The sequence below is a fragment of the Hippichthys cyanospilos genome, chromosome 19, assembly GCF_059441005.1.
Source record: "Hippichthys cyanospilos isolate Australia breed blue-spotted pipefish chromosome 19, RoL_Hcya_1.0, whole genome shotgun sequence".
In the NCBI taxonomy this organism is placed as follows: Eukaryota; Metazoa; Chordata; class Actinopteri; order Syngnathiformes; family Syngnathidae; genus Hippichthys; species Hippichthys cyanospilos.
In genome coordinates this window covers 12113786-12132260 of record NC_142387.1, presented here as the reverse complement: position 1 = coordinate 12132260, position 18475 = coordinate 12113786, and the positions used below count along the sequence as shown (strand labels likewise).

General features: G+C 38.7%; 1 protein-coding gene across 1 annotated transcript; it reads right to left on the bottom strand.

Moving 5' to 3' along the window:
* Positions 1-1434: 1434 nt before the first annotated feature.
* Positions 1435-16692, bottom strand: plppr4b (phospholipid phosphatase related 4b). The gene is made up of 7 exons (XM_088401577.1): positions 16399-16692; positions 9487-9672; positions 8622-8751; positions 8302-8497; positions 7949-8006; positions 7641-7814; positions 1435-6528 (listed from the first exon to the last, which is right to left on the bottom strand). The coding sequence occupies exons 1-7, from the start codon at positions 16492-16494 to the stop codon at positions 4906-4908; spliced, it is 2463 nt and encodes an 820-aa protein (XP_088257703.1). The 5' UTR covers positions 16495-16692; the 3' UTR covers positions 1435-4905.
* Positions 16693-18475: the final 1783 nt, after the last annotated feature.

Genomic DNA, 18475 nt, shown 5'->3' with positions numbered 1-18475 from the left:
CCTCTAGAGGACCAGTATAATTAGCATTTTCAATCCCCTTTAAACGCCAACAGAATATTGTGTGCTATGTCTATGTAAACATGGATGCAGCCATACGAAAGATTGACTTCCATTCTTCAGTTAGAATTGATGGAGGTAATATTTGCGTTGTAGATGTGGAAACACTGCCACTCAGTGGTCACAGTGAGCACTACAGTGCTCGTCAAGGGTGTCAACTCTTCTCCATAAAAAAATGCATTTGACCATAATTTTATTATTTATTATTGTTATTAACGTTTTAAAAGACAATAATTCCTGTCCATGGCACTGAGTTAAGGAGCTCAATACTTCTTAAATTCAGCCACAGTAAAATGATAGTTGGATCAAAAATAAAAATGAAATGTACATTTTTTTCATGCCGAGTGTCCCGCATTGGCGGCTAGCCGCTAACTCACGAGGTGTCTTTCAAACTCGGGCATAATTTGTTTATTATTACCTATGATCTATTGTAGATTTGTTTATTTATTAGTTAACTGCCTATTTTACCAAATCGTAGGAGTACCGTAACTTATTTTTCCCCACTTAAAACACTGCGATTAGCCTAGCCTTTAGCTACATGTTGACATGACATTTTCCAGTCCAGTGTTGACTCCGCATTGGGAGCGTACGTTGCATGTTGAACTCAAACAAGAATGATGTTTTGACCTGTATAACTCCGAAATGAATCGCACACATAACATTAAGTCAAATAACGACAAAAACGCTTCGTTTCATTAGCAAACTTTAATCATTTAGACAATGCACAATTCATCAACTACCCTGATCAGCGTGCTCAGTTGAGTAAATTGGATTGCTTAAATACAGATTTTTATAAATGTATTATATTTGGCGTCATAAAAACAGACAATATATTTACTATTATAACCATGGATAGCAAACATGATATTATAAAAGTACTATTGATGATATAGTTTCTCCTTTTTAAGCTCAGCTCAGAATGAGATTTTTTTTTTTTTCATGGTGCATAGAATTCATACAGCTGATCACAGTCTCAAAAACAAACATTTATTACACAACCAGTGGCAACACAAGACGATTCATGCATTGATTCACAGTTTTCCCCCATTTGACGTTTCATTCAAATTCACTAATTTACTCAGAATTAATTGCGGTTATATTAAGTGAACCGAAAAAGGGATGTATTCAAGTTTTACTGGGTCACTCTTCAAATCAGTCTTGCTTGTTACTGTCGAGGATTTATTCTCAAAACTAAAATTCAAAGTGGATATACGGGAGGCCCAATAATCATGTGCAGGCTTATGTCGGCGGAAAAAAAACCACAAAAAAACCCCACCCTGTTTCCATGACCAAGGATATTCTGTGGTCTGATGAGACAAATGTTGGTATTGGTTTTTTATATATATATATATATATATATATATATATATATATATATATATATATATATATATATATATATATATATATGAACTTTGATTAAAATTTCAACATTTTGTCTGCTGATTGGAAGTCAAAATTTTGAGGTTGTTTGTGTAGAAATCCCAAAATTGGAACCTTTGTGGAAAATTTGGATTTTCGTCAATAATTTAAAAGTAATTTGTCCAACATATGTCTGGTTTTGTGAAAACGCATCACATGTATTTTGGGTGAAAAATAATAAAATTACAGCAACCTTCTTTTATGATTTTTTAGCGATTCAACAACTTTCAGCGGTTGGAGAAAAACAAATGCTGGAAAATCAGAAAACATTTGTAGTGATGTTACACATACTGTATTTTGTTTTATTTTATCAAAAGAAAATTAAATAATTGGTTCAAACAAAATTCAGACCTGTTACTTATGCCCAATTATATTGGAATATTTATTTTACCAAAGTCTAAATCAAATTGTAGATTTAAAAAAAAAAAAAAACATTGCTAGTTTACCAACTACGAAAAAAGACAGTCCGTGTCAGATCACACTCCCAAAATAAAAGCCACGTATGAAGAACACATTAATTGAATAATATGCTTAATAAACCATGCAAAAAATTGAGAAGAATTAACGTACAATACTATGTGGTAAAGATTTAACATATTCAAATTTTTTTTATAATCAGAAGACGTAAAGAATCCTGGCCTTCCAATGAAAAATTGAATGACTGGAATGTAATACGTTTTGTTCCATTTTCTAGTTTCCTTTTTGCAAAATAATAAGACCCCCGAGACGTAGCCTAATCATTTGTGTCCACTGTAGTGGACGTTTATTTTGAATTTATATTGTTTGACTCATTGAAGCTACGTAACTAAGTCCTAATGTCCTCAGGAGAGGACATCCTGGTTTTTCTAATGATGCCTCACATGTTTGGATGGGACAAAATTCACCCGAATAAAAATACTGGCATCAAAAGAACAAATATACAAGCACACCAAGAAATATGACAAAAAATATTGATCAAAACTCAGGAAAATTGTTTATAATAATTAATTATTCGGTAGGGCTGCATTTGTACCGTTTAGTTTTAAATATATTTGTGGTACTACAACTGGAATGTGCCCAAAATATTTTGGCAACTTTTGGGCTAATTTTTCATAGTCACTCATAGTGAAAGCACAAAATCATACAATATAAACAGTCAAGGATTTTCTCCAGCAGTATTCGATATTGTACATTATGATTGATGAAAGAGTATTGCATCTGTAAACATAAGCTACAGAAAATCAATTTACATTTTGAAATCATATACACTGTACAGAATTTTTTAGGGGGGCGGGGGGAAGGCACCCTGAAACTAACTAAAACCAAAACCAGCCATAAATATTTTTTAAAATATTTTTTATTTTCAATTTTTTTTTTACTGACCGTAATAAGTCCACGTATGTCCGTAAAAATCCAATGACTTTCAGATGGAACCGCCTGGCTAATACCAGAAAATATTCAAATATAATGTGGTAAAATTAGATATATGTTTTTCTGAAAAAAAAAAAAAAAAAAATCGACTATACTAATGAATTGGATATATTGATATGGTTATACAGCATATCGTACAAAATACAGTAAACACTTTCAGTGCAAGTGACAGCTTATTTGACTTCAAAGCTACAGAAGGAATACTAAGCACACTTATGGTTTAAAATCTGTTGAGTGTTTATCCACAAATTTTCCTCAAAAATTTCCACAAAAATCCACGATTTTTGTCATATGTCACGTCATCGTTGTATTTTTTACTTTTTTTACGTACCGTATATTTTATTACATTGTATTTTCTGATATAATTCTGGTATAGCACCCTTCTCAAAAACACCGAAACAGTGCGGGAACGTAAACTGCTCTCACAAACATCAACGTCATTTCTTTGCAGTTGAAAAATGTGTATTTTTTCCGGTTTATAGCTACGTGTTTTGGGGAAAAAAAAAAAAAAAATCCATTGACACCACTGGTAAATCACAGATCATAAAATAAGTGTCCTTAGTGGCTACAAAGTAGTACACAGTGATTATTTCTGTCAACACTTAAAAGGTTGTGCTTTAGTTTACAAAAATCTCATGCTACATAAATTATTTTCAAATGGTATATATAACGAACGGTAACGCTTGTGTATGATGGCATCGGGTGTTGAAAATTTGGTCGCACTGTTTGTTTTCACATGAAAAATTTCAACGGAACCACAATGCGTCTCAACGATGTGAAATTGCATTTTTTTTTTTCTTTTTTCATTGGTTAGCGAAGAGAGTAAGAATGTAGACAGGAAGACTTTGCTGGCTGGACTTGAGTGCAACGATGCAGATTGACACAACTTGGAGCAAAAATGTCCTTTGCTTGTCACTAGCTACCAGGCTACAGTATACCAGCGAATAGCTGACTACGCCTTATATGGACGTCCGTCCTTAGTGTCCTTTGTTTTTCATGTGTTGCTTGAAGGTATGCTATAAGTATGTGTTAAACCAAAGGAAGTTCGAACAGTACGTCACCGTTAATGCCATTAAGGCTCCAACCTGATTTTTGTTGTTGTTGTTTGCCAGGTGGAGCGGCTCAATGCAAATTGTTACAACCGCGCCGAGTTTGTTGGGAACCAAGAACGTCCTCAGGTTCATTTTTGCAGAACTTGCTTGACACAAAGGAGGAAATGAACTAGCTTGATTTTAACACAGGAACAAAGGATGCCAGTGTGAAAGCACCCTGAAAATCAAGCTTGTTATTTTATGATTATGTATAAGACCGGCTCTGGCAAAAGGGTCTTCTAACTTTTACTTAAATGGTGCCATAAACGGCTATTGACGTCTGTGAAGGAAATCATATACAGTGGACCCCCGTATTACAGCGTCCCTGCCTTACGTTACTTCCATGTTACGATGTGGAATACTGAGTTTTTCATCCCCTCTTTATGGTATTTTCCCGGTTTTGCGACGAAAACAACTGTCATGACCCTAGGGGCTTGGCTGTATTTGTGTTGTTTCGTCTCCATCTGCAAGCGTAATTACGTTTATTTTCAGTTGCCGTCACACTTGTTTTCTGTAAACTAGGGTTAACCTACCGTCGTTATAAGCGACACGGCCGTATGTACGTCAGTCTTCTGTTCAATTTTGTGCTAGAGGGTCACGTTATGATGCATTTTTAGCTGTTATTAATTACTATGTGCATAAAACTCATTTGGGAAATTGTGTTAGATGTGAGGAACTTACTTATTTTGAGGAAAGCTACTCGGGATGTGCGAGCTACAAGTCTGATAAAAACACACTGCTGGTGCACGTTGTATATTAAACACAAATTTTTGTAAACTTTGACCACAAGTTTAACCTTTGGGCTGCTGGTAAATGAAAATAGAGACCAAACGAGTGTAATTCGCGAATCTTTACCTTCTTACATGCAAACCCTTTTGCCAGAGCAGCTCAGTTATGGTGCGGAAGGCATCAGTCACTCTGTGCATTATTCCTTATTAGGTATGGAGGCCCCCTTGTAGAAAACATTTCGGGTGATGTCTGGACTGTTTCCTCGCTCTGGAATCAGGATGACATTATGACCTTTTCGCCGTAGGGTGGATTCTCGACTGGAGGCGACTGAGGGTACTTCTGAAGGTGCGTCTCCACTGCCTCCGCCAGATCCTGCTCCACTAACATCTCCTGGAGTGACTCTTATCGTAGAGAGACTCTGATTATGGAGCTTCTGCTCTGGTTGGCTCGTATGAACGGTAACCGTGGGCGGGGTGACCGAGGCGGTATTCACGTGGTAAGCACGCTTCCTGTCAATGGAGCCTTCTCGTACTGAGTCTGAGCTTTCCGAGTCTCTGTTGAGATCGTTGAGATCGAAGGATTGCCTCAAGCTTCCGCTTCCTGTACTCCCGTGCCCTACGACGGCTCCGTTGCCGTGATCCAGGGATCGCCACCGCCACGATCCGCTCCCGTCGGTGGAAGGGGCTTGGATAACCGGTTTGTTGTTTTCGGGGTGCGCTTCTATTCGGACGATTGCTCCGGTGCTGCCTGAAATACTGCCGGTGGTGCTACCCAGCGAGCTGGGTCCCGTAGCGCTATCGGGCTCCTTGTCGGTCGGGAGGGCCCGGTAATGAGGCAAACCCTGGGAACTTGCAACGGTACTGCTCTCATCCAAGCTTTTGGAATGGGTCTGGAGGAGACCCTGCTGCTTCGACATAGCGATCACCTGCATGATACGTGGCTGGGTTTTCTTCCCGTCGTCGTTAGTCCTGCAGACGGCAGTCTTCTCAGCCGCCCTCTGCCAGTTGGCCTGAACTGCGCCATCAACTGAAGAAACGCCGTCACTCCCTTCTCCTGGTTTTGGGGAGGTATTGTGGTAATTCTCATGTGATTCTTCAGGTATATGCACCAGTTGTGAAGACCCGGGTCGAGACTGCATCAACATTCTAGCTCCTCCGGTAATACCGCTGCAGTTACTTGGTAAAGTGGTACTGGCTCCCGTAGCCAGTTTGGACATATATGCGTGAGCTTCAAAACTTGCATCCAGACCCATAGCCGAAGGTTCGGAGCTGGATCGGACCTCCATGCTGCCATGGTGATGAGGATGCTGAGCGAGTTGCACCGGTAAGTCCCCTGAAGGTGGGAAACAATCGGGCACCTGGAGAGTGCATTTGTGGTTGTTTTTACTTTTCCACTGCGATAAAAGCTGCTTTGAACGGCTGGAATCCATGGAGGCGTGATGAAGGGTGGCAGCGTGACGTCTGGCTGCTTCCTCGTATGCCGCTATGGCCTGCGGGGTGTGCACGCGAGGGAGGGTATGGCTAAAGGTCACTATGGTCTCTTTGCTCCGTGGGCTGTGGGACGAGATCCCATCCGCATCTCTGCCAGAGCACTTCAAGCTGTCATCAGCCTTTTGCTGCGGGAGACCGCGATGGAGAAGGCCTTCAGACTGGGAGGTGGGAATGCCGGGCTCCCCCGATATGCTGGCTTTCATTTGAAGGTGATGAAGGACTGCTTCTTGACTAATGTGCGGTAAAGAGCAGGTGGGGCAGCGAGGCTGCGAAGAGGGGCTGCTGCTTGAATCTTCACTTGGGAGGAAATTTCCAACCGCATACAGGCCCTGGCAACGCAACAAAAATAGGCCTTATTTTTGACGCTATAAGGAATTATTAATTTAAAAGGTTCAATCTCAATAAACAGGTCTATTTTGGGAAATTCATACGTATAAGATGCACCCAGGTTATAAGACACTCTTGTTATACGGCACACTACATACAAAACAGCAAAGGAAATGACTCAAACTAAATTTTATTTATTCAGGAGAAAATTGCAAGGGAGTTTAAATAAAAACAAACTACGGTATGTTCCTCAGTAACATCAAAATGTGAATTACCGTATTTGTCACTCAATAAGGTGCACCAAATGGTAAGCTGCGGTCTCAATGAACAAGTCTAGTTTGGAAAATTTCCACATTTAAGTTGTTCCGGGTTGTAAGGTGAACTGTTGATTTGGGAAAAAATAAAGGGCTTAAAAAAAAAATCTGTGAAAAAACGGAAAAAACTGTGAAAATTACTGTATTTTTCACACTATAAGGCGTGCCAAATGATAAGGTGCGGTCTTAATGACCAGGTCCACTTTTGGAAATTTCCATCCATAAGGTGCACTGTTAAAATCTTTTAGAATTGTTTTCACTTTGATTACTAGCTCAGCTTTGGTGGAGGCGCGTGTTCTGGTTACACCATATATGGTTATTACAGCACGGGTATAACAAATTTATTGGTGGCATAAAACCCTCTAGAAAAAAAGAAAATAATAATCTGCAGTATTTGCGGTGTTTTTCTGACTATTCCTTTTAAATTTTCTCAAAATCAACAGTTGTTCTTTATAATCAGATATGCCTAAAGTACAGTGATTGACAGTTGGTATGATCATAGAGAAATGCACTACATTTTTTGACCATGAGTTGCACTTAATTTTATAAATAAAAAGCTTTCAGCTTCATATTTTGTTTATTGTTTTGTTATTTTGTTATTTGTTTATTTATCCATGATCTTGCAGGCTACTTCCTGGTGAATGGAGGATGAAGAACTGGGGGTTGGAGATTTCAATCGTACCATATAGAACCAACTAGAAAATATTTGATTGAAATATAACTTATTTCTATGTATTTTTATCTTCTTCATGCACTGTTATTCAACATATTTTTAGGTCATTATAAAAGCAACGACATACCAGGTAGACGGCAATAGCTCCGCCAAGCAGAAATCCCAGATAGACATCAATGGCGTGGTTCTTATACTGGATAATCCGCGTCAGACCACAAATGATTGCACAGATGATAAAAGAGAAGACCAGCAGGGGCTTGAGCAATTTGGATGAGTCCGTCAAAGTGCTGTTGAAGTACATCTGTTGACACATTAATCCTGTTCAGAAATTTGCTGTATACTCCCCATCAAAATGTTAAATCATGTATTGTTGTAACAGAATGCTCCTGAGACCCTCGCCGATTAATTGAATATTTGTATTGTCACAAAACTCACCGAAACGTAAACCGCTGCAAATGATGCCAGAGTAGCGTGCTGGGACGGGAATGATTTCCTGCGATGGACACAAAGATAATTACATGCAAATCGCCAGCACTCGGTATCGCGTAATTAACTCATTTACTGCCAGTCAAGCTAAAATGGTACTTTGACGTCTATAACCGTTAATGGCAGTGAATGAGTTGCTAAACAAACCCCAAAGTGACAGTAATAGTCAGTGTTCCCGAGTTGTTTGCTCTAGATAGATGAGACATCGCAGGATAAAAAAAAAACAAAACAAAAACCAAGACAATATAGCAATCATGATTAAAAACATTTATGAATGAAATATGAGATCATTTCAGGCTTACCTGCCCTGGTTAATGGCCGCAACATCCACCCCGGAGCAGATGTCCTCCATGATGTAAGGGTTCTGTTCACAGCTGATATTTAGAGTCGTGTAGTTGGGTTTACAAACCGTGAGGAAGTACGGAGCTGGGTAACCCGTCATCAGCTGGAGGATGTCGGTGATGAGAGCAGTGGCACAAAGGCCAAATGCATGAACGCCTGAGGGGAAATATAGAAAAACAACAATTATGGAACTGTGACTTAGGCGTTGTCATTTGTGACAACGTGAGATGAAATGAAGAGATCGACGCAAACGTAGAATTCGGAAGAAAAAGTCTCATACCAACAAATCGGATGGCTCTACGAATGAAAGAGTTGAAGTTGCAGCCAGCTGCGTTGATGTTTGCCTCCGCCCCGGCGCACCTTTTTCTTCGAGATAGACAACAAAACAGGATGGCCTCTCCAATCATGATCTGGAAAAACAACACCACGGGAATAAGAAAAAAAACGTATATTTTCACCGTATTTTTTGCATTATAAGGCCTTATAACTTGTATGATACACCCAAAACATGATAATTTTCAAAATAAAATCCATTAATTGAGACAGTGCCTTATATTTTTATAGCTATGAATCATCTCCAGAACCTGTTGACAAGTTTAATCATCTTTTTCTTCGAGATAAACAAAAAAACACGATGACCTCTACCATCATAAACTGGTAACACACTATGGGAATTAAAAAATATATAATCACCGTATTTTTCAGACTGTGGTTTATCCCTTAGTGTACAGTAGTGCGCCTTGTATCCTGGTGCAACTTATAACCCAACGTGTCCTCTAAATGGAAATTTCCCAAATTAAAGCTAGTGGCTTTTTCTTTGAGCTCGGCAACAAAACAGGACGGTCTTTCCAATAATGCACCACGGAAATTAATCTACAGTGTATATACATATATATATTCACCGTATTTTTTGGACTATTAGGTTTATTTATAAGGTAAATTAAAGGCGTTCATTGCGATAGCGTCTTATAGTCTGAAAAGTACGGTAAATCCAGCGTATATTTTTATACTCGATCATCTTCAGAAACGATTCCCCCGTGTATCTTTTAACGTCCATCTCAATAAACCACGAGAATTTCCAAAAGAAGATGACGGTTGATTACGTCGTTACTTGGCAAGTTATGATTTTTTCATTCATCTCTTACCGTGATTGCAGGCCCTGCAAAAGCAAGGCTGAGCAGCATCAACAGGGGGATGACCTCATGATTCGGGTCGATGTACGGTAGGCTCAGACTGCGGTCATGACAATTAAAGCCAGACTTCACCGGCTTGAACAAATCTGTCCATTCCAGGAAGTACAAGCTGACCATAGATGACACCAGGATCGGCAGCTAGAGAAGAACACAAGACACGCACGGGTCATAAAGCGTCCGGATGAAAATGTCAAGAGAATAAATATAAGGTAGCCAATGTGCTATACGCAATAAACGTCTCCCATCAGGCTATGCTTCGATGACAAAAGCAATTTGCTTCGATAATAAGTGCAGAAGTTATTCTCAGTCGATTGATTTAAGTCTACGGGTGGAATTGAATTCCGTTTTATGTACAGGCTGAGTTACGGCTAGCTTGTGGCGCTCTTCTTGGATGGCCTTTTCAAAACAGACGTTCACTCAGTGGTGCTAATCAGTCTGAAGTGCTCGATTCTCCAGGTGACTCATCTGATGGTGTATGGGTGTGTTTGGATGCACTTAATGGCTTGCATCCTTTCAGGCTCACTTTCTTTATCAGGTTAGAAAAAAACTGCAGGAATTTTTTCCAAGTTAAGGGTTAGGGTTTGTCAGTTTACTGTAGTTCGGTTTTCTATTTTTCTTGCTAATGAGTGGTGTGCATCATACGGGAGATGGTGATACTGTCACTCACTGCCCTCTGGAGGGAGTTGCAGGTGTCACTAACAAGCTTTTTTAGAGTCTTTTCTTCGAGGTGAACTTGTGCTTGATTCGTTCCGTTTGAGGTCTGTTACGAAGTAAAGCAGAGGTTTCATTTAGATGATTACGGGTGGTTTTATTGGCTATAGCTGTGAAAAAAAAAATCTCAGCTTTATTTGCTTGTTTCTTCATCCAGAGTGCGCTCTGGTTTTTGTGTCAGTAGAGGTTGTATTGATTACTCTTAGAAATTTGCTCATATAGGGCCACACTGGGTTATAAGGCGCACTAGGTTAAAAAAAGAAAAAACAAACAAAAACACCATGGTGGGTTATAAAGTTATAAGGTATATACCAGGTTATAACATCTCAATGAACAGGCTTCTTCCTGGAAATTTCCTGAGAGTGCACCAGTTATAAGCTGCACTGGGTTATAAAATGAACCGTGTTATAAGGCAGTGTCTCAGTAAACAGGTCTAGTTTTGGAAATTTCCATATATACAGTGCACTGGCTTATAAGGTTAAAAAAAATACGCACCATGCCGGGTAAAAGGTGTATTGGGTTGTAAAATTCACCGGGTTATAAGGTGGAGTCTCAATGACAGGCCCATTTGTTGAAATTTTATCATATAATAGACACTGGGTTGTAATGGGCACAGGTTGTAAGATGCACCAGGTTATTAGGCGCACAGGGATGTAAGATGCACTTGGTTAAATAATGCAACGTCTGGATGAACAAGTCTACTTTTGGAAATTTCTATATATAAGGGCCAATGGGTTTTAAGACACACCAGTTACAAGACGAAGCAGATTTTAAGGCACACCGAGTTATTAGGTAAACCGGGTTATAAGGTAGCGTCTCAATGAACAGGTCAAGTTTTAGAAATTTCCATCTGCAAGGCACAGGGGGTTATAATGCGAATCAGGTTATAAGGTGCACAAGTTATAGGGTAAACCAAGTTATAAGGTACAGTCTCAAAGAACAGGCCATGTTTGGGTTATAAGGCATACCAGCTACTAGGTGAAGCAGGTTATAAGGCACACCAGTTATTAGGTAAACCGTGTTATAAGGTACCGTCTCAATAAACAGGTCAAGTTTTAGAAATTTCCATCTGCAAGGCACAGGGGGTTATAATGCGAATCAGGTTATAAGGCGCACCAGTTATAGGGTAAACCAAGTTATAAGGTATAGTCTCAAAGAACAGGCCATGTTTGGGTTATAAGGCACACCAGCTACTAGGTGAAGCAGGTTATAAGGCACACCAGTTATTAGGTAAACCGTGTTATAAGGTAGCGTCTCAATAAACAGGTCAAGTTTTAGAAATTTCCATTTGCAAGGCACAGGGGGTTATAATGCGAATCAGGTTATAAGGCGCACCAGTTTTAGGGTAAACCAAGTTATAAGGTACAGTCTCAAAGAACAGGCCATGTTTTGGTTTATGTTTTGGTTTATAAGGCACACCAGTTATACGATGAACTGTCTAATGAGGAACAATCACAATGAAAAGGTCTAATCTGGGAAATTTCTTCAAATCAGTTATACGGCACACTGAATAATAAGGTGGACCGTGTTATAAAACAGACCTAAGGTGCACTGGGTTATAAGGCACCGTCTAAATGAATAGGTCTATTTTTTGGAACCTCTACATACCTTTTTCTATGTATAGGGTGCACCGGGTTATAGAGTGCTATACTGCACATTACGGGAATCCAACTTCAACTAAACATCCATGTTTAAAGGGCACTGTTGATTGATGACACGATTATAAGATATTATGTGTTCCTCATGGTTTGAAAATGAACTACACCCCACCTCACAACTTGAAATGTGAATTGGATATTATGTATACGGCAACTGTGTATGAGAATACCAAACTAGCAGTCCAACGTGTTTGTGTCATGCCTTCAGTGATTGCAAAGGAGAGATGAGAGGAAAAGACACTGGCATTTGAATAATAGATGTGTAAAAATGGAAATCGGGCTCCAATGGGCTTTGACTAGAAGTCGTTTTGGCAGGGTGTTGGGATAGCGGCGTGGACGGGCAGGCAGGTCCCGCTGATAATTATTTGGACTCATCTCGAAGAAAAGTATTTCTGCAAATCGGATTTTTACACTGCTAACAAGCGGGCGCTTTGTTTTGGTTCCCTATTGATCGATTTACATTCCTTACACAACAGGAAGTTGTCAACAGAACAACAAAAAGATCAATATTTGTAATATAGCTGAAGTTCAGAAGTGACGGTTGAAGTTATCGAGGACGGACCAATGAGCTTGATCAAATGATTCGATGGGGCGATTGAACGGATTAGAATTCATCGCATCAAACGACAGAGAGATGTTCCGAGAGAACGGGGCGAATGAGAATGAGGCGACGGTTGCTCATCTGCTTTGAAGACAGAGAAAGCTTTGATGGAGAGATGCTAGTCTACAACTTGACTACCGTTGATGAACCTCTGAGAAAGGAACTGAATTCTCTGCCTTTTTTATACACTAAGAAGAAAAGAATGGTTTCAAATCCCGCATTCCTTTTTCCATACTTTAGCATGCGATGTCCCGACTTTCTAATTTTATAGCTAGACTCTGTCCCATTGTTTTTCCTGGTTGAAGTCCAATTCTGGTCGGTGTCATTTTGTCTAACAATGCTTTTGAAATCCCAGGACTCCCCCAGTCAAAATGGGAATTCCTCAAGGCTTTGTTCTCCTTTTTTATCATCCATATCCGCCCACTCAGTCACAAAATCCTTTGAAAATGCATTGGCAAAATTCTGCTAGCTTGTCTTCGACAGTTAATCTTGTCGTCTCATTTTCGCACATTTTCTACCGGTATCAACACATTGCAAACCTCAAATTTTAATTCAATGGTTAATTCTTAGCATGAAACACGCTAGTTAATTACCCTGTCAATGTACGATACCTTGAGATGGCACAAGTCTCCAATGTTAGCAGCTAGCATTTCATGCTAAAGCAGTTCTGATATCAGTGTCTCAGAGCCCCAAATCTCGTCTTAGAGGGTATCATCTCTTAAATTTGGTGCAAGTACTACTAGGAAAGTTCTTTGATCCAATGCACAATGAAAAAGAAAAAAAAATCCTTGAATTCAAAAGGACCCAAACTTGACCCTTGTGGTACTCCGCATGTAATATCTACAAGTGTGGACTTAACATGCATTAGCATGTACAAACTTTTTTTTTTTTTTTTTAACCAAGCTCAGCACTACTTCTCGTATCCCATTTATTATTTTTCTCAATCTCAATTATTTTTTTAGATAGTTGTTGCACCAGGAGTGAGTGAGTCATTTCGTCGACACAACCAATCAGCAGGCTGCATCAGCCGCGTGAGGGAGAGAATTTTTTAAAAAAAATAGACAAAGATTAAAAAGATGACAAAAACGATTCAAACAATATTCTAAATGTTAGACACAAATTAAATACATTAAAATAGGTTGAATCTATTTTAATTGATTCTAAACAACTATTATAACTAAAAAATTAAAAAATGTTGAATAGATTAAATTGATTAAATATATCTACAAATAGATTAAAAAGATGGAATCGATTAATTATATGAAAATAGCCAAAAAGATTAAAATAGATTAAATATATTTACAAATAGATTAAAAAGATGGAATCGATTAATTATATGAAAAAAGCCAACAAGATTAAAATAGATTAAATATATTAAAACAGATGAACTAGGTTAATTGGAATAAATAGATTTAAATAGATGAAAATAGTACTGCCATTCTCTGACGCGTTGGCACACCTTGAGAACTAATCAGTGAGAGAACGGATCAGGACTTGGGATCAGGACTTGGTGTCCTCCGATTCTGCGGTGACTCCGACTTGAATGCAAAAAAAATAAAATCTAGACACCGCTAATAAATTTGCTTAGGTTGTTTTTGACTGACTTAGGATCTAAGCTAATTGAAATAACGTTTCCATTTCCAAACGTAAGCCATCCCTTTCCTTATCAGACTCTCAAGTTTCTCAAAAGTAATAAAACAGAGCTACTGCACAATGTTTTATATTTGACCTTGGCATAATCCGAGAGATTTTAGAAGAACTCCCTTCTTTGAAAACAACACCGGCATTTTCAAGATCTTTGCTAGCTTGAGATGAAACTACAATGCAAGATCCTTCTCCTCACCTTGAAGTTTCTGCCACTACCTTCCTCTAACTTTGGGAAAGTTCGGCCCGAGGGACTCATTGGGCCTATTCCCACTCTCCGCATTTATGAAATCAGAATAAAACGGATTTTCACTGACTTGCATAGAAAAACTACGATTCTTGAACGGAACGCTTCATAACCCGTCGGCTCCATCAACTAGCGACCGACTTAAGATTTATCTGGAGTGGGTATAATTTCATACGCAAGTGCCGTAATTCGTCCAGGACAACATTCAGCGCTGACCTCATTTTTTAATAAGCTTCCTGCAAAATAATACAGAGCGGGACTCTTCAGAATTGCCGATTAAAACCTTATTCGACACCGATTTGGACGTGGAGTATAATTCCGAAAAAGAAGAAGGGACACCCCTCGCGCAAAGTATTAGACAAAGCTGGGACGACACATTCGGTCCCGCAACATCCATCATACAGCATTAGAGGCAAATCTATAATATATGACGGCGGTTTGATTGTAGAGCCACGGGCCACTGGTGAATTAGAGCATGCATAAATTGTCAAGCTGGGAAAGGGAGGCGGGCAGTCAACACGAGCGACATGAAATCTGGATGGGGGCACTTGAAATAAGTACATCCCATTGGTTGTTTGAAAAAAAAATACATTCGAAGCGGAATGATGTCACCGGGAGACATTGCGGCGAAATTGGAGGGGTGATACCGGTTTTTGTCAGTTATGTTTGGATTTCGGGAGAACGCGTACCAAACCGTATGGCTCTTTTTTTTTTTTTTTTTTTTTTTTAGAGTTTGTTGAACATCTGTGTCCTCCTGAGACCCAGATTATTCACTTGTGTCTCCATTTTGTTCCGGCAAGACAGCAAAGTCAATTGTATCCCACACAAACTTTGTGTTTTTTATACATCAATACCAAAAATGTATTTACACATTTTTTTTTAATTATTATGTTGTGGAGGCCAGACATTCAACCCACTGTTTTCTCAAATATTGGGGTGAAAGAGTGCCTGAAAACAGCTGGGAGTGAGTAGTGAGGGTGTGAGAGCAAATTAATTGGAACATCTAGCAATTGATGCCAACTGTTATGTGTCTTTAGTTTTATATGGATGTGTATGATCATTAGTGACCATTAGTGACGAGTCAGAAATAAATCATATTACTGGATACCCCCCCCCCCCAAAAAAAAAAAAAAGCTTTTTAAAATGCTTATTTTCAAATTAAGAACATTCAACAATTACTTCCTTTTTGATTCAGCTTTTAGCCAAACACATGGAAATCAGAAATAAATCATATTACTGGATACCCCCCCCAAAAAAAAAAGCTTTTTAAAATGCTTATTTTCAAATTAAGAGCATTCAACAATTACTTCATTTTTGATTCAGCTTTTAGCCAAACACATGGAAATCAGAAATAAATCATATTACTGGATACCCCCCCCCAAAAAAAAGCTTTTTAATATATATATATATATATATATATATATATATATATATATATATATATATATATTAAATACATCAAATTTGATATCAAAGATTACAAAATTTTTCCTGGGGTACTTTTGTAGGTAATCAAGTACTCAAGTAATTGATTACTTTAGATACTGTACTACCTAAACTAGTAAAAATAAAATGATTTTCGGGGGCTTCCCCTGGCCACCATTTAGCTCCGCCCCTGACTGTCCTCATATCATTTGCAGGTACCTTAGTGGTGGTGGACCGGATAACCCCCCCCCCCCCCCCCCTTCCCCCCCACTGGCCTTGACTTTGACACCTGTGCCCCCGACTTCTGCTAAATCTCCTCGATCTCATTCATTTATTTTGACTTCAACATCATTTCCCTGCGAATATAAAACAAAAATGCGTTAAATTATCATTATTTTTTCAAGTGCGGCAACAGCGGGTCTCGATCTGCGTAAAATGACGTTTTTTTTTTTTTTTTCATTTGACCTACATAACCCAAACGACTTGAAGATCGCGAAAGGCAACGCGCGCTTTCGGAATATGTGTATGCATAATCGTGCAAAAAAAAAAAAAAAAAAAAAGAAAGACGAATGACCCACCTCAACGAAATAGAAACAGGGGAGCAGGCTGACACTGTCCTTGGTGAGAATTCCCTTTTCTCTTGCAGACATGGCCAGAGAAAAGCTTCCAGACATCAAAAACGGATCCGAGATGAGGCACGGATGGTTCGGTTCTGCTCGCCGATCAGGAGCGCTCCATCGTTCTACATGGGTGCTCAGAACATACGTTCCGAACCCCAGGCTAAATAAACTCCAACCTTTCTCTTTTGTTTTGTTTTTTGTTTTGTTTTATTATCTTGCCAGAGGCTCAATTCCGAGCATGTTACACGCTGAGAGCACGGACGCAGTGACAGGAGGAAGACCACAACGCGCATGCGCACTGGAAACGTTTTTTTTTTCTTTTTACAGCATGTTTCTTTTTGCGATGACAAGATTGACTTTTTAATACAGTTTGAATTTATTTTCAATATTCTCCTCTCGAAAAAAAAAAAGCCATCGTTTTGACGTAAGGTCTTTAAAATAATTTTGGCGTAAGAAACAAGTCAATCACGTGAGTGCTTTTGCTGTGATTTCAATATGCTTAAAAAAAGGAGATTGTTGAAATAAATATGTTCCCTCGCTACATCAAGGTTTGCTTATTGCGGCTTCAGTCTACGACGAACTTTTTCTATTGCGGGTTAACGTCACGTTAAGTCCGACCAAAAAAACAAAAAACAAATCATATATATGTATATATATATAATAAAGTCATTCATTTCTCTGACGCTATATTTTAGTTTAAAAAAAAAAAAAGTATTGACAGGTGTGGTGTGCTGTATTTCCCCCCAGATGGCAGTAATGCCAAGGGTATGACGTAACATAGCCCGTGATGAGAATACATGAGAGAGATACAATACACACTCAATACAGAAGGCAGGATTGATTTATATTTAAAATAAAAGTGAACACACACACACACACACACACACACACAACTTCAAAATTCTAATATCTATTCTATTCATATTAAAAATCAACCAAACTGCTTGGAAAACCGCGGTCTTAATGTTAACACAAAATGAATTGCAATGAATTGGCTAACAAGGTCCTTCTATGTAATGTTATTTTTAATTACAACCTTCTAAGCCGAAGGTTTCTCAATGTTTTTTTTTTAATTATTATTGAATGATAAGTACTTCCTAACCATTGCAAAAAAAAAAAAAGAAAAAAAAGAGTGACCTGCGTGTTCTATATGCCTATTTTATTCAGCAACTCCAAAAGATAAATTGCGTAAAATCATCTGTTTTATTGCTGGCTCATTTGGGGGGGAAATTGCATCACTAATGATAATGTGCAAGACTTATAATGCTTCATATAAAACAAAAATGTTGATTACATGTTCCAATTCATTTGCTCTTAATTTGGAAAGTAAAATGAACTGTTTCCAGTACGCCATTAAAAAGCAAAAAAAAAAAAAAAAATTATATATATATATATATATATATATATATATATTTTTTTTTAATTTGCTGATACCTGCAGAAACAGTTAAAATATCACATACATCATGGTGCATTCACATACCCCAGTTTTTCTCAAATAAGGGGGCGGGTCCCCCCAGGAAAAAGCTTTGTTTTTTCAGTTAGACTAGTTAGACTAAGCTGTACCTTGTATAAAAACTGTAAAAAAGTCATTATCGAAAGTTGATTTATATGAGGTATATATTTATTACAGATAAAAACCTTCCGATCGGTGCGGTGAGTGCGAAAGGTTTTCTCTTTCCTGCGGGTGCTTTGCAAAATTTGCAAAATAACCGACAAGCACGAAGGTAGCCCTGGGGTACCCCGTTTCAGAATCGTAACTCAAAGCAATGTCTATTTAAACACAAACGACGGCGCCACAAGGCAGCATGGGGCTGTCTTCAGCACGGGTGCGCCCTATGTTGTTGCCATGGCGACGGAGAAAGGAAATTAAGTGTTTGACAGCGGGGTGTTTTTGTGTTGACAAGACATAAAGTGATTAAAAAAAAAAATGCGGGATACATCTGCGATCGGCTCGTGTGTCACGCATATGTTTGACCTCCGTTGACCTCTTTTTGTCCGATTCCTCCCACGGTGTGTAAACTCAACATTTGACC

Bases quoted from the DNA above. Each gene is read 5' to 3' on its own strand.
- plppr4b (XM_088401577.1), bottom strand. From the start codon at position 16,494: ATGTCTGGAAGCTTTTCTCTGGCCATGTCTGCAAGAGAAAAGGGAATT. The intron at 9,673-16,398 runs GTGGGTCATTCG...GTTCTTCTCTAG, and splicing joins CCTGTTTCTATTTCGTTGAG to CTGCCGATCCTGGTGTCATC. The intron at 8,498-8,621 runs GTATGAGACTTT...ATTTCCCCTCAG, and splicing joins TAGAGCCATCCGATTTGTTG to GCGTTCATGCATTTGGCCTT.